Source organism: Tasmannia lanceolata, unplaced genomic scaffold, assembly GCF_043159265.1.
Source record: "Tasmannia lanceolata isolate RefF3 unplaced genomic scaffold, GAP_Taslan_0.1 ptg000006l, whole genome shotgun sequence".
NCBI lineage: Eukaryota > Viridiplantae > Streptophyta > Magnoliopsida > Canellales > Winteraceae > Tasmannia > Tasmannia lanceolata.
In genome coordinates this window covers 42,484,919-42,500,450 of record NW_027518683.1, presented here as the reverse complement: position 1 = coordinate 42,500,450, position 15,532 = coordinate 42,484,919, and the positions used below count along the sequence as shown (strand labels likewise).

Genomic DNA, 15,532 nt, shown 5'->3' with positions numbered 1-15,532 from the left:
CCTGAATCCTAGCAAGTGTGTATTCGGGGTTACCTCTAGTAAGTTGTTAGGATTCATGGTGAGTCAAAGGGGTATAGAGGTGGATCCTCAGAAGATTAAGGCTATCCAGGAGATGCCGCCGCCTAGAACTGAGAAGGAAATTCGGGGATTCCTAGGAAGGATACAGTTCCTGAGACGATTTATCGCTCATCTGACATCAACTTGTGAGCCTATCTTTAAGCTCTTAAAGAAAAACTCTTCCAAAGAATGGACAGAGGAATGTCAACAGGCCTTCGAGAAGATAAAGCGAAGTTTGTCTGAACCACCAATAGTAGCACCAGTAATACCGGGGCATCCATTGCTGCTTTACTTGTCAGTAACAGAAACCACAATGGGTTGTATGTTAGCACAGCAAGATCCAGAAACCAAGCATGAAAAGGCTGTGTATTATCTCAGTAAGAAAATGTTGGAGTATGAACATAAGTACACTGTCCTAGAAAAAACCTGCTTAGCTCTGGTTTGGGCTACTCAGCGACTCAGGCATTACCTTTTATCACATAAGGTCTTGCTCCTGTCAAGGATGGATCTTCTGAAATATCTCTTCGAAAAACCAGCCTTGACAGGCAGGACTGCCAGATGGTTATTGTTGTTGTCTGAGTTTGACATCACCCATGTAACCCAAAAATCAGTAAAGGGCCGAGTCATTGCTGAGCAATTGGCAGAAGCACCCCGAGAAGAAAATCAGCCTTTCAAACCAATGTTCCCAGATGAAGAGATCATGATGGTAGAAGATGAATATCCAGAAACTGGTTGGACCCTCTATTTTGATGGAGCAGCAAATCAAACAGGACAAGGAGTAGGGGCATTGCTGGTGTCACCTCGAAATGAGCATGTTCCCCTTGCCGTTAAGTTACAATTCAATTGCACCAACAATATGGCAGAGTATGAAGCATGCATTGTTGAGCTTGAGGCTGCATTGGCCTTAGGCATAGAGAATCTTGACGTATATGGAGATTCGAAGCTAATCATTTGCCAAACTCAAGGAGAGTGGAGAACCAGAGAAGAAAAGCTATTGCCATATCATGAATACTTGGATGCTCTTGCTAAACAATTCCAGTGCATCACTTTCAGTTATCTGCCAAGGTTGAAGAATAGATTCGCCGATGCCTTAGCGACATTAGCTTCTATGATTGACATACCTCACAATATGAAGATAATGCCCATCACGGTTCAAGAGCAATGGGCTCCTGCATATGTTGATGCTATAGAAATAGCTGCAAGATGTCCCAATGGAAAACCATGGTATACGGACATAAAGAACTACATCTCAGGCCAGGGGCATCCCGATGAGGCGTCGAATAAAGAAATAAGGACTTTGCAGAGATTGGCAGCTAATTTTGTCATTTGTGGAGGAGAGTTGTATCGACGGTCTTTCGACGGAATTCAACTCTTATGTGTCACTGAAGATCAAGCAGAAGAAATTCTCGCAGATATTCATGAAGGGGTGTGTGGGCCTCATATGAATGGGAAGATGTTGGCAAGAAAGATCCTACGTCTGGGGTACTATTGGCCAACGTTGGAAACAGATTGTCACACATTTGTGAAGAAATGCTATAAATGTCAGATACATGCGAATCTCATTCATGTACCACCTACCGAATTGCATTCTCTTACCTCTCCTTGGTCATTTTCGGTATGGGGAATTGACATCATTGGCAAGATTTCACCCAAGTCGTCTAATGGTCACGAGTACATACTCGTCGCAATTGACTACTTCACCAAGTGGGTCGAGGCCGCTTCTTATGCAAAGCTTACATCCGCATCAGTTGCTAAATTCATGCGCACCAACATCATATGCAGATATGGAATTCCCCATGAGCTCATCTCAGATAACGGATCTCATTTCAAGAAGGAAGTTATCACTCTTTGCGAAGAGTTCAAAATTAAGCATCATAAATCCTCACCTTATCGTCCGCAGACGAATGGAGCGGTGGAAGGTGCAAACAAGAATGTCAAGACTATCATTAGCAAAATGTCAGAAACTTATAAGGATTGGTCGAATAAGTTACCGTACGCCTTGTGGGCTTACAGAACATCAATTAGAACTTCAACTGGGGCAACCCCCTACTCTCTTGTTTACGGGATGGAAGCAGTGCTACCTGTTGAGATCCATGTACCTTCGCTCCGAGTATTAACTGAAGTCAAGTTGCCAGAAAATGAATGGGCAGATGCCAGATATAAAGAGCTGAACATGCTAGATGAGAAGAGATTAAAGGCGCTTTACCATGTACAGGGTTATCAGCGCAGAATAGCCCGGGCTTTTAATAAGAAGGTTAAAATCAGAGATCTAGAAGAAGGCAATCTTGTTTTAAAAGAGAACCGAGCACCGGTGTTTGACCCAAGAGGCAAGTTCAAACCAAATTGGTCGGGACCATACATTGTGGACCAAATCTTACCCGGAAAAGCCGTTAAGCTCCGTAATTTAAATGGTGAAATATTGCCAGAACCAACAAATCTTGATCAACTCAAGAAGTTCTATGCTTGAACACCAGAAGGCCGTCTTTTGGCCGAATAAATCCCAAATTCATAACCCAAAATTAAAAAATATATAACCTTTTGCAAACCCTTTCGAGCCTAAATAAAATTTTCCTTCAAAACCTAATATACTAGGGGCATTTGCCCTGAACTACGCACGACCTGATCCCTACACTGGGGTACGTAGGCTAGGGGTGGACATGGTTCGGTTCGGTTCGGTTCTGGGATAAACCCAGAACCGAACCACCAACGGTCGGTTCCCAGGTTCTGGAACCAGAACCGAACCAGGTGAACCTGGAACCGAACCGAACCAGAACCGAATTTAATCGGTTCGGTTCGGTTCGGTTTTGGTTCTGCAACAGTAGCAAAAAGAGACCATGTCACTTAGACAATGAAGACTTGTAGTCTTGCTGCGGTTATCATTTGTAATAGTAATACAGTTTAGACATATTGAAAGAGACCATGTCATTGAAAGGTTAAAAAGGTTAAAAGAGACCAACCATGTCAAATGCCACATTTATACAAATACAAACCTATTAGAATTCAAGAGATAAGCCATGTATATCTAAACCACCTTCAGGTTTGATTAATGTACAAACCTGTTAAAGAATAGAAACCAACCATGTAAAAGAGTCAATGACCAACCAAAGGCCACCTTTATACAAATACAAACCTGTTAGAATTCAAGAGACCAACCATACAAATACAAACCTGTGAGAAGTACAACAAAATCCAAACCATCCAATTTCCAAACCACTTAAGACCCAAAAATAAAACAAGATACAACACCACCACCTCTTCTCCACCTAAAAGAATAGTCAAGACTCAAGATATAGTCACAACCCAACATAGCATCTAAAGTCTAAGCATCCCAAGCATCAAACTTCAAACTTCAAAGTTGAAACTTGAAACCACAAAAAGATATAACATGCACATGATCCAAATCGAAAAGAGGGAAAAATAAAAAGAAATTCCATCCAATCCTCCAATGTCCAAGCTCACACTTCTTTGCATCATTTTTTCCTCGGATCCATAGATATTCTGAAAAAAATAACATAAATTTAGTATATTAGTATCTGAATAATAAATTAAATAGTGCAAGATAAACTTTTTGAAGCAATAAAATTATTTAAATTTAGTTATGTTGAAGCCATTTACCATAAAAAACATGAGTGAAGTGGCATTTCGACTTTCAAGGTCAATCCAAAGAAACTTCCGTACTATCAACTGCAAAGGTATAATATAAATCAAATTTTGATGAAAATGAAAATTTTTGTGAGCTTCCTACAATTAATTATAACATAATAATTGAGTTAACATTAAAAAAAAATGTTACCTAATTCAAATTCTTCAAGTTCATCTAGTTGTTCTTCTATTTCAATAGGGAGTGGCGAAGCCCGTAACCAATCCTGTCCACAAATCAAGCACTCCACTAACTTAGGGGTTAGAGAACTGCGAAACTGATCAAGAATACGACCTCCGGTGCTGAAAGCAGACTCTGAGGCAACAGTGGATACGGGAATAGCTAGAACATCTCTTGCTATTTGGGAAAGAATTTTGTATCTAGAACTATTCACTTTCCACCAATTCAATATTTCAAATTTTGGGTCTTGAGTTTCACATCCTTCCTCTAAGTATCTATCCACCTCAGACTTAGAATCCTCACTCTCCTCTTCTTTTAAGAATGCAACAAACTCTGAGTCAACAATCTCCGATTCAACAACCTCCATGTCATTTACATTCTGAACTGTACTAGTAGTGGGCGGTGAGGAAATAGATTTGTAATGCACAAAGAGACGATGTAATGCTCCACCTACTCTATTAGTGAGTGCACTAACCTTATCCGAAGTATAAAGTTTAGAATAACAAAATTTAACATACTTCAATTTAAATCGAGGATCCAACACCACAGCAAGCAATAACATCATGTTTACTTTATCAATGTTTCCCCAATACTTATCAAATTTTTCCTTCATTTTGAAAGCCATATTGCTCAAAAAAACATCTTCACTTTTCAACAACTCATACAACTGACGTTCAATTTTAAAAACTTCATGAAAGTATGAGTTAGATGTAACATGCAAAGATCCAGATAATCGTAGAGTAGCATCGTAGAAAGTTTTCAAAAAATGAGTCAACACTCGAGCATTATCCCAATCTTCAAAAGTAGGAGACCCATCTTTCAACTCTGTCACAAAAAGTACATCTTCATCTTCAAGCCTTTCAAAAGCTTTTCTAAATTTCAATGCAGTTTCCAACATAAGATAAGTAGAGTTCCATCTAGTTGGGACATCTAGGCAAAGAGAACTCTTACATGTGATTCTCTCTTTCTCCACACAAGACTTGAATCTTCCCAATCTAGATGGAGAACTCCTAATGTACCTTACTGCCCCACGAATTCGAGAAATCGATTCGATGACCTCATTTATCCCATCTTTGACAATCAAATTTAATATGTGTGCACAACATCTCATGTGAAAGAACTCACCATCTAAAATGAAACCATTTCTATTAGAAATTTTTTTCTTCAAATATCCAACAGCTGTATCGTTTGAACTTGCATTATCTACTGTAATTGTGCACACATTTTCTATACCCCATTGTATCATGCATGACTCGACAGCTTGTCCTATTGCCTCACCCTTATGACTAGAAATGATACAAAAGTTTATTATTCTCTTATGCAATTTCCAATCATGATCAATGAAATGGGCTGTAAGGCACATATAGGAAAGATTTTGTAAAGAAGTCCATGCATCTGTTGTCAGGGAAACTCTTTGGTTTGTTTTATGCAAGAAGTCCTTCATTTTTTTTTTCTCACTGGCATACAATGCCAAACAATCTCTAGCCACTGTTCGACGGCCAACTAACTTAAATCTAGGTTGCATGACACTACAAAAATACCGGAAACCCTCTCGTTCCACAAACCTAAAAGGTAATTCATCAATTATGATCATCCTAGTGAGTGCCTCTCTACACAATTCTTGATCGAATTTCCATGCAACAAGACTACTATCTCCTCCCTCTTGTGACACTGATTGATATGAGGAAAGAAGCTTTTGCCTCTTGTCTTGAAAATTGGGATACTTAGGACAATTTCTAAAATGCTTCCATAATGTACTAGTCCCATAACTACTACTATATGTATAAGCACTTTTGCAATAATTACATATTGCCTTTTCAGGTTTCCCCTCTTCCATATTCAGGACTTTAGTAAAGTGCACCCACACCTCAGATATAATAGCCTTTTTTTTAGTGGGGCATACCTTTGTAGATTGAGAGCTGACTTCCTCAGTAGGATTTGAACCTCCACCAACTTCGGCATTAGGATTGTAGGTGTCTCCCATACTTGACATCTAATAAGAAATAAAAACAATAAAAAAATTAATATCCCATACATGGGTAGTTGGGTACTACATAGTACATACAATGCTACACAGTCGGTGTATGATCAATTTACCAATATGTGCACATTTTTTTCTGCAAGCATCACTTATAAAACCCTAAACTAGGATTAATAATGGTGTGACCTCAACACAAAACCCTTTTAGATTAGATGCAAAAGGGTTTGCAAAAGGCCCTGTTTGTTTCAGATTGATGAAAATAGAGATGTCTCATATTCCAAAAGGCCCTGTTTGTTTCAGATTTTTGCAACTGAGTGTTGCCCCAAAACTGATTATTGGACTCCAAATTACGTTTAATTTGGAGTCCATTAATCGGTTTATGCCTTTGTGGTCCACAAACAGCTGCAAAAATCAAACACGAACAGGGCCTCCATAGTAGTCCAAGCAATTATTTGATTGCTGCTTACACACGTCAAAAGAGTATACTACTTGTGTCAACAGTCCAATTTTAAATTCTAAGGGCTGTACCCATGCCAAAAAAAAGTAGCTTTGATTCTCTACATCCTTTTCAGGACTGTGCAAACAGAACATGGTAGGAAATTTGCATGACAATGGAACAGTAAATTTGGTAATCTTTTGCCAACTTCTCTCTAAATAATTACATAAAAAGTATAACTCCTTTCTAATTAATTCAAATTATTTTCATCATATGGGTGAAGGCGTGAAACCAGTCTTTATCAAGGGGGTATACCTATTTTCTGAGGCACAAGGCCAACCAAAGAGAGTCATATCATATAGATCTATACCACTAAGACAGATGTATCCTATTACATACAGTATGTTCCATAGAACCACAATATAGCGGGGTACTACTATGCATAATCCACCCGCATTACCTGAATATCACAACCATGCCACTGTGCATACGTCTAAGATGTAGGTACTCAACAAAGCTCCAAATGCTGATACTAATAAAGTAATAATGACTGGTTTGCCAATGGCTCTCTATGAATTAATAATTATGATTGCGCCTATATATGGATAATTACGATTACCATAACTGATGTTGATTTATTTGTGGGAAAATGATAAAACCTTCTTACTTTTTAAAGTAATTAACACAAACTATTTAAAAATTCATCCTGTAAAAAACAGACTTACTTTTCAAAGACTTAGGGAACATTTGGATGGCCGGAATTGGGAAGCAGAAACAGTACCACATTCCGTTTCTGCCAATTCCGACTTTTGGTTCAAATTTTTCCGTGGGATGAGAGATACTGGGCGAAAATAAAGGGGTAATTTTTGGCGGAACGTAACCCACCTAAGAGGTGGTATTCTGATTCCAACGCGCCTCTCTCTCCCCCGATAGTCTTCCTCTATCCCTAACATCTCTCTCTCTCTCTCTCTCTCTCTAGCTACATGGGAGGGAATTGAAAAGATGAAGAAAACAAATAGGGCATGAATAAAAACGACACATACCTTCCTCTTCTTCTTCTTCTTCTTCTTTTTCGTCTTCACCACGCCGGTCGGACGGACGGACGGAGGTGGGTGCCGGTGGACCGATGGAGGCGCAGCAGAAAGTCGAAACAGGAAAGGGATGGGTTTTGCAAAAAAGCAAATCTAGGGTTTTCATTTGTCTAACTTAATTCCTTTTGAATGATATTAGCCTCAGTCAAAATTGATATCAACAACCCCTTTTTTTGTTAAAGAATTAACAAATTCTTAGCCTAAAAAATGATATCAACACCCCCCTTTTTGTTAATATTACAAAATGATATAATGAAGTGCCGGTTCGGTTCGGTTCTCGGTTCCCGGTCCCCAGACCCAGAACCGAACCGAAATCCATCGGTTCCCAGTTCTGGGAACCAGAACCGAACCATCATTTCGCAGAACCGAACCGAACCGAACCGAAGCTGCCGGTTCGGTTCGGTTCTTCGGTTAAAACCGGAACCATGTCCACCCCTAACGTAGGCAGCTCGGTCAAACCGAGTTCGGTTGTTTCAAAAGAAGAAAATCAATCATTCCAAAAAGAAGTTGAAAAGAAAAAAGAAAAGAAAAAGAAAAAATCCATGCAAAAAAAGAAAAGAAAAATTAAAATATCTTCAAACTAGGGGCATCGCCCTGAACTACGCATGACCTGATTCCTACACTAGGATACGTAGGCAACCTGTTCACAGGTTCGGTCGAAATTCTTGCAAAATCTTAAGCCATTCTTTGAAAAGCTCTACCTCACATATAAAGTCCTTATGGTGTTCAAATAAAAATAAAAAGAAAAAAAGAAAAAAGAAATGGAGCTTGAAGATCCGCTAGATTGAAAACCTGAAAAGGCGATCTAGGCAAAATTTAGGATCATTCCCCTGCTAAGTTGAAAACCTGAAAGGACGGCTTAGGCAAAAGTTAAGGGGGTGGCCTGCTGAGTCGAAAACCTGAGAAGGCGATTCAAGCAAAAGTTAAGGCCGAGCGGTCCGCTAAGTTGAAAATCCAAAAAAAGGAAGACTTGGTTGTGATAAGATTGGGTTCGCACCAGAAGAATTACAATCGATCTCTGAAATCACAGTAGGTCAAGCAAAAATAACAACGATTCCCGAAACTAGGGGCATTAATTTCAAAGCAATCCAAAAGTTGATAGAAAGATACATGAAGTATCACTGTCTTAAAAATAAGTGAAGATGTTTATCAATGGAGAAATATTCTTTTAAAGAGGCCAGCTTAACCCAAAAGAAAATACTGATAAGTTAGAAGCATCACGAGATTACTGGAGTAATCTTTCTTATTTTATCTTTTACTACAAATGTCTGTGGTTCTATTTTTTTTATTTTTTTTTTAAATTTTAAGAATTGTTGTAGGGTGCAATCACTCTGGAGGCAGGTTCATTAACAAGTTCCGAGAAACTTGAAAAAGGTGAGACTGTCACGAATGGCAAAAAATCTTTGCAAGAATGATCTCTGGTCAATGAATAAAAGAAGGATCGAATGCCTCAAATTGGGGCAGGTTGCTAATGAAGTGGCATCTCATATTCAAGCCTTGAAAGTCTTTTGCTACATGATGGTATTAAATCCTTTGCTTCCAAAATTGTTAATTGGAGATTTCAATTTCCTTTTTTCTGATAATCTTTGTCAAAACCCAAATTATCATATCTCTCTGATTCCATTTGAAAATGGTCTCTCAATTCCCTCTGAGCATCATATGAATATGGTGTCTCATTTCCTGAAAATCCGTATAAATACGTCATTTCATTCTCCCTGAGTCCATTTGAAAATGGTCTTTTCTCTTTGAACATCATATAAATGTGATGTCTCATTCCTTAGAATTCGTATAAATACGATATTCCATTGTCCTTGAGTTATCTTTGAGCATCATATGAATATGATATCTCATTTGTTTGAAATCCGTACAAATACGTCGTTTCATTCTCCATGAGTCCATTTGAAAATGGTCTCTTCTCTTTGAACATCATATAAATGTGATGTCTCATTCCTTAGAATTCGTATAAATACGATATTCCATTGTCCTTGAGTTATCCTTGAGCATCATATGAATATGGTGTCTCATTTGTTTGAAATCCGTATAAATACGTCGTTTCATTCTCCCTGAGTCCATTTGAAAATGGTATCTTCTCTTTGAACATCATATAAATGTGATGTCTCATTCCTTGGAATTCGTATAAATACGATATTCCATTGTCCTTGAGTTATCTTTGAGCATCATATGAATATGGTGTCTCATTTTCTTGAAATCCGTATAAATACTTCATTTCATTCTCCCTGAGTCCATTTGAAAATGGTCTTTTATCTTTGAACATCATATAAATATGATGTCTCATCCCTTGGAATTCGTATAAATATGATATTCCATTGTCCTTGAGTTATCTTTGAGCGTTATATGAATACGATGTCTCATCTTCTTGGAATCCGTAAAAATATGGTATTTCATCTTATCCGAGTTCATTCAAAGGTGATCCGTTAATTTTATTTGAGCATCATGTAAATGTGATGTCTCATTCCTTGGAATTCGTATAAATACGATATTCCATTGTCCTTGAGTTATCTTTGAGCATCCTATGAATATGGTGTTTCATTTTCTGGAAATCCGTATAAATACGTCATTTCATTCTCCCTGAGTCCATTTGAAAATGGTCTTTTCTCTTTGAACATCATATAAATGTGATGTCTCATTTCCTTGGAATTCGTATAAATACGATATTCCATTATCTCTGAGTTATTTTTGAGTAATATGAATATGGTGTCTCATTTTCCTTGGCATTCGTATAAATACGATGTTCCATCATCTCTGAGTTATCTTTGGGCATCATATGAATGTGATGACTCATTTCCTTGAGCTCCGTATAAATACGGTATTTCATTCTCTTCGAGTCTATACAATTATGGTCTCTTATCCTCTTGAAGCATCATATAAATGTGATGTCTCATTTCTCTCCGAATATCCATTTGAAAATGGTTTCCCATTCTTTCGTTGCCCGTTCGAAAACGGCGCCACATCGTAATCATCTTTTGTTCTGGATTGCAAGATTTTTGCACCCAGAGTAAATTTGATTCTCTGTTATTCTAAACTGCCATCTCATGCTGTTTAGAGTAAATGATGATAGATGTTCAAATTCTAGGATTTTAGCTAGGGTCTTACATTATGTTAGGTTGTGTTGTGTCTAGGGAGTCCTTTGTCGCTCAAAGCTACGCAAAATGGCACTGTCACTTTTGCTTTGGAATTCGATGACTATGTCATCTCTACCAAAGAGGGGCATCTGTAGACACCCCAATTTTGCTCCGCTTTGATCAACAAAGAAATTAGGGTTTCACTGTCAATTTTTCAGTGTTTTCTATTCAAGTGTCCGCCTCGTATGTTTTCTCGATCTTTTCGGTTATTTCTGTCATGTTTTGCGTCGTCCTGATAATTGTTGAGAGGGGTTGTTCGCAAGAATTAAAGCCGAGAGAGTTTGGACCCGTTTGGGGGGCCCGCATTGAGCATTTGTTTAGATTTGGATCAAACAAGGGGGTCCGCATATTGTTTTAGTGAAAAAGGAGTTTTGAACCGACTTCGTTCTAATGCCTAAAGATGACCATCAAGGGAACGGTCAAGATCTCAGAGAAGTCATTTTAACAACCAATTTTGTTGCGACCATCAAATTAAGCCATCCAGATAACCCCTGAGAACTATGCAAGGAGCACAGCGAATATATATTAAGGTTCATTAAATGAGTGGCTCGGATTATCCCATGAAAATGATTTAGGGATGAGATCGGATTGCCCTATGGAGCTGATTAACGGAAATATTTGGGTTCACATCTTATGTATAATCCAGCCCATCCAATTAAGCGGTTCATATTATCCTATGGGGTGGGCCCCATCCTTTTTTAAAATAATAATGATAACGAAGCAATATGTGGAATTCAGCCATACAACAGGGGACCCGCTTGGGATTGATGCTGAATCCAAAGAAATAAATTCCTATTAAGCTTTGAGGGCATAAAAAGAAAGCAGGTGCATTTTATAAGGTATTTTCGTCCATCTTCTTCTTTGAGAAAGACCGCGAATAGAAATTTTATGTTAAGTGATTCTCGAAGATTGTTTTTAGGGAGGAGGCAATAAAAAAAAGGGAAACAAAGGAGAGGAGAGGAATTTGTTTCAAGGCAAGAAAGGTATGGTTCTAAAAAAGAAGAAGAAAGTTATAGATAGCAGCTTTGGTGTTTGATAAAGAAAGAAAGACAGCAAGTGATCCACCCTCTAGTGTTAGGAAGCTTTGAAGAAAAAAAAAGAAAGATACCCGTTTTGGAAGGAGGTGGCTCGGTTTTTCTGTGGAAAAGAAATAGCAACTCTATATAAAAATAAAAATAAAACGTGAGCGGCAGAAGGAGGTTCAGTGTTTTTTTCTCCCCTTGAGAGCTTCTGTGTTCTCTTCTCCCTTAGCAAGCTTCTGTTTTTCCTTCTCCCCTTGATAACTTCGGTGTTTCATCTCCTCTTCTCACGACTCTCGGCCTCTCATTCTCCCCGGCAACCGTCTGTCTCTACTCTGTTTTTCTACTCATCCCTACTTTACTCTTTTTTTTCCCGCCCATCTATCTTTCTCTCTCGGCTGGTGCTCCCACCCTCTGTTTTTCTTGGACCTTCTCTAAATCTCTATGGGGATCTCACTCTGATCGATTGGTCCCCTCAAGCTCTCATCGCTCTGTGTGAAAGAGGTGGCTCGGGTTTTCCAAAAACAAAAAAAAAGAAAAAAAGCAGAGTTCTGTGGAGGGGAAAGAAAAACCGAACAAAAATAAAATAAAATCGTGACTCTGTTTTCATCTTCCCCATCATCCATCTCTAACCATTACCAATCGTCATTCTCCCTCTGTTTATGGTTCATCACCTCCCTATCTCTTTCTCCTAACCCGCACAACAACAAAAAAAGGAAAACAGAGTATCGGTTTTCACCGATACCTCTGTGTATTTCTCACGTATTCTCTCTTTTTCGATCCCCTGTTTTCTCTCCTCCCCTCGCTCACCATTTCAAGCTCTGATTCTCCCCCCCTCTGCCAATCCAACTCTCTCTCGTTCTGTTCATCTCAACCTCCACTACCCTCTGTGCCATCTCACTCTCCCCATCTGCTTCCCGTCATCCTCTCCCTTAAACCACTCTGTTTTTACTCCCCCTCAATCGGTCTCTCTTTCTATCTCTCTCTCTCTTTCTCTCTCTCTCTGTTTTTAACCACACTCTTTTCACACGGTCTTTAAACTCTACTCTCTCTGTGTTTTTTTTAACTACACTCTTCTCTCACGGTTTTAAACTCTACTCTATCTCTTCTTTTTCTTTTATCACTCCCACCCTCATTTTCTCTTTATCCCTCTCTCTCAAACACTCTACCACTCTCACAATTCTCAATCACTCTCTCTCCCTACCTCTCTCTCCTCATTCACAGTGGGAAAAGCAAAGAAAAGAAAAACAAGGAAAAAGAAAAAGAAAAAGGAAAGAAAGCGGAGCGAATTGCACGTCGGTGAGATTTTCAGATTTTTCGGCTCTCGGATTCAGCGGGAATCTCCAACATAGGTAGGTACACTGTTCTCGAATTTTTTTCGAATTATTTGGTATTTTTTTAGATTTTTGCATGATTTTTAAGCATTTAAATGAATTTAATTCAATATTAAATGTGTGTGCTCAAAATCATGATCTGCATGAGTGTTTCAATTCCGATTCGTCCCGAAATTTAATGCACTGATCTATCTAAATAGAGTAAAGTAACCATCGGATTGGATCGGACATTAGATCAAAGGTTTTCGAAAATTTGAGAAGAGTGGAATTTTATTTAAAATAATAGCTGAGAAATTACGAAATTCGAAAAAATAGCCATCTCAGGATGATCTATTTTTTGGAATTTTAAATTTTTCTTGTGTTCATCATATCAGAACAAGATTAAAGGACATTTTTTCGGAGTCGTAATTTTCTCGAAAATCGTGTTTTAAAATAGAAAACTCTTCAAAAATTTCTTTTTGATGAAGAAAAATAAAATATATACTAAATAGATTCCAAAATTAATAAAATTTCTTGGGAAAATAATATGGTACTGATACATTCTACCATGAATTTTTAAAGATTTTTGGATTCTGTTTGATATATTATTTAATGCTTTCTTTGAAAATTATCAGATTTTGTGAGAATTGTTACTGACATCCGATCACCATTAAAATTCACAAAATTTTTACAGTAGTCTTATATTTCATATTTCCTGCTTCTGTAAAATTTTTAATTGATTTGGATCTTGGTTCCTATTGGTTGTAGTGTAAGTTCATAATCTGGTCTTAAAATTGAAAATTCCAAAACTGATTGTAAATAGTCTTTAAAATTCATAAAATCTCCCAGCATGCTATGTTTACTTATATCTTTCTACTGTATAAATTTCAATGAATTTAGATTTCTATTTCTAGTAGTTTCTGTGTTATTTTTACAATCTGGTCTTATTATTGTTAAATCAAAATTAAATATGAGCTTAATGTAAAAATCTGCAAAACTCTTTCAAAAAGCTACATCCCATATCTTGTTGCTGCTGAAGTTTCAATTCATTTCGAATTCGTTTGTAACAATTTCACTTGTAAAATCACTCATGTGGGTTAAAATTGATAAAATCCATTAAAAATTGAAATTAATTAAAAATCATGATAAAGCTTCTAAAGAACCTTAAAATTCTTTCACACGTTCACTACTCAATCCTTTGAAACAGAAATTTTAGGATCTTTAAATTTCCTTGAAAAAATGGCCAGTGCATCCATAATCGTATCCCTATTGCCTTCGATCTTTGACAATTTGAATATTTAAGCTATAGCATGTTGTTGGCTCCGAGGTTACTGTCCACGAAAATCCTGAGATATGCCAGGCAATAAGATGCTATAACCTAAGTATTAAATTGCACAAGGAAAGAGCGCACAATTCCCTTCCTTGGATGCCATTCGAGGCCGAAATTGGTGAACCCTAGAACCATTGGTATTCCTTAAATGTCCAGAAACCGAAAATCCTTGAAATCTGAAATTAATTACCCTCAAGAACTTGAGTCGATGTGTCTCGTGTCTTTCGGAACCATTGGATTATGTTTCCGTCGTAAGAACCATTAGAGCCCAATTTAGGAACACTGGTGTCAGGTCGTGTCCTAGGTTTTAGGGAGTCTTAGAGTTAGGAGTCCAGCCTCATCACGTACGTTTGCTATAGATAGCAACCGTGCCATAGGTCTAGTTACACTAGTCACCCAATCTTTCCCTAGGACAAGCCTAGTGAACTAGGATGTAGGCTAACCTGCATTAGTCTAAGGAACAACTTGCATTTAGATAAGAATCATATAGCATCTTAGATGAAATCCTAGGATAATAAAATCCTCAACTTGAATTAAATAACTTCTCCTAAAACTGTTGAAACAGTCAATCCCGTCTAGGTCGGTGTCTTAGTTGAGTTAGGCATGAGTAGCTTAGCTTAGGTGCACCGAACTACGTCGACTCTGATCCCAGTGAGGCTTGGGTACGTAGGCAGCTTGGATGTCTGATGGCATACCAACCGCGAGTCAGCTCCACAACAAATTGTGGGGTTTTGTACATTAATTTTCTTGTAAATTCTTAATTAAATCACTTAGGATTTTCCATGAAATTAGAATTTTAGGAGAACTTTCACTTAGATTGAATTCAAACAAATTAAGAAATCAAGATACACATTTAGGATCTACATTGAAATTAGATCATAGGATGCATATCACATAGTTAGCACACTAATAAAGAGTTGAATGAGCCATTTAAAATAAATTTAAAAGAGTTAACTTTTGGAATTGAAGACCGATTACCGGGCAGGAATGGTGCATGTGATGGATAACTCCCCATACCTTCCATTCTCGTAACCAGGTAGCGAGTCTAGATTTCTGGTTAATTATGGGTCCTAGATCCCACATCTAGGTGGCGACTCTGTCAGTCTCTTTTGTGTGAAATTCGGATTGCCTAGTGATCCCAAGTTCACATAAAAGATGAATTAAAATCAATAATAAGAATGCACACGCCAATCGCGTGGGTACGAGAGACCAAGAGAGAGCGTGGCGGCTCGCGCCCCACCCCTCTCGCGGGATCGGGTCCCACAGGTCGGCCTGGAAGTAGGGGTGGAGCTTCCGGGCGGCTCTGACGACTGCGAGGGCGAATTTCTCTATGTTTAGGTAC

The 15,532-nt window shown here is 38.1% G+C and overlaps 1 protein-coding gene across 1 annotated transcript; it reads right to left on the bottom strand.

Annotated features, from left to right (window-relative positions):
• Positions 1-3,712: 3,712 nt before the first annotated feature.
• LOC143879012 (zinc finger BED domain-containing protein RICESLEEPER 1-like) lies at positions 3,713-7,491 on the bottom strand. Its single transcript, XM_077381217.1, has 4 exons — positions 7,338-7,491; positions 6,690-6,754; positions 3,851-5,870; positions 3,713-3,741 (listed from the first exon to the last, which is right to left on the bottom strand). The coding sequence occupies exons 1-4, from the start codon at positions 7,489-7,491 to the stop codon at positions 3,713-3,715; spliced, it is 2,268 nt and encodes a 755-aa protein (XP_077237332.1).
• Between the last annotated feature and the right edge of the window lie 8,041 nt (positions 7,492-15,532).

Coding starts and splice junctions, on each gene's coding strand:
- LOC143879012 (XM_077381217.1), bottom strand. CDS start 7,491: ATGAAAACCCTAGATTTGCTTTTTTGCAAAACCCATCCCTTTCCTGTT. Junction 6,755..7,337: donor AGAAGAAGAAGAAGAGGAAG/GTATGTGTCGTT, acceptor TGTGATATTCAG/GTAATGCGGGTGGATTATGC. Junction 3,742..3,850: donor ACTTGAAGAATTTGAATTAG/GTAACATTTTTT, acceptor ATACCTTTGCAG/TTGATAGTACGGAAGTTTCT.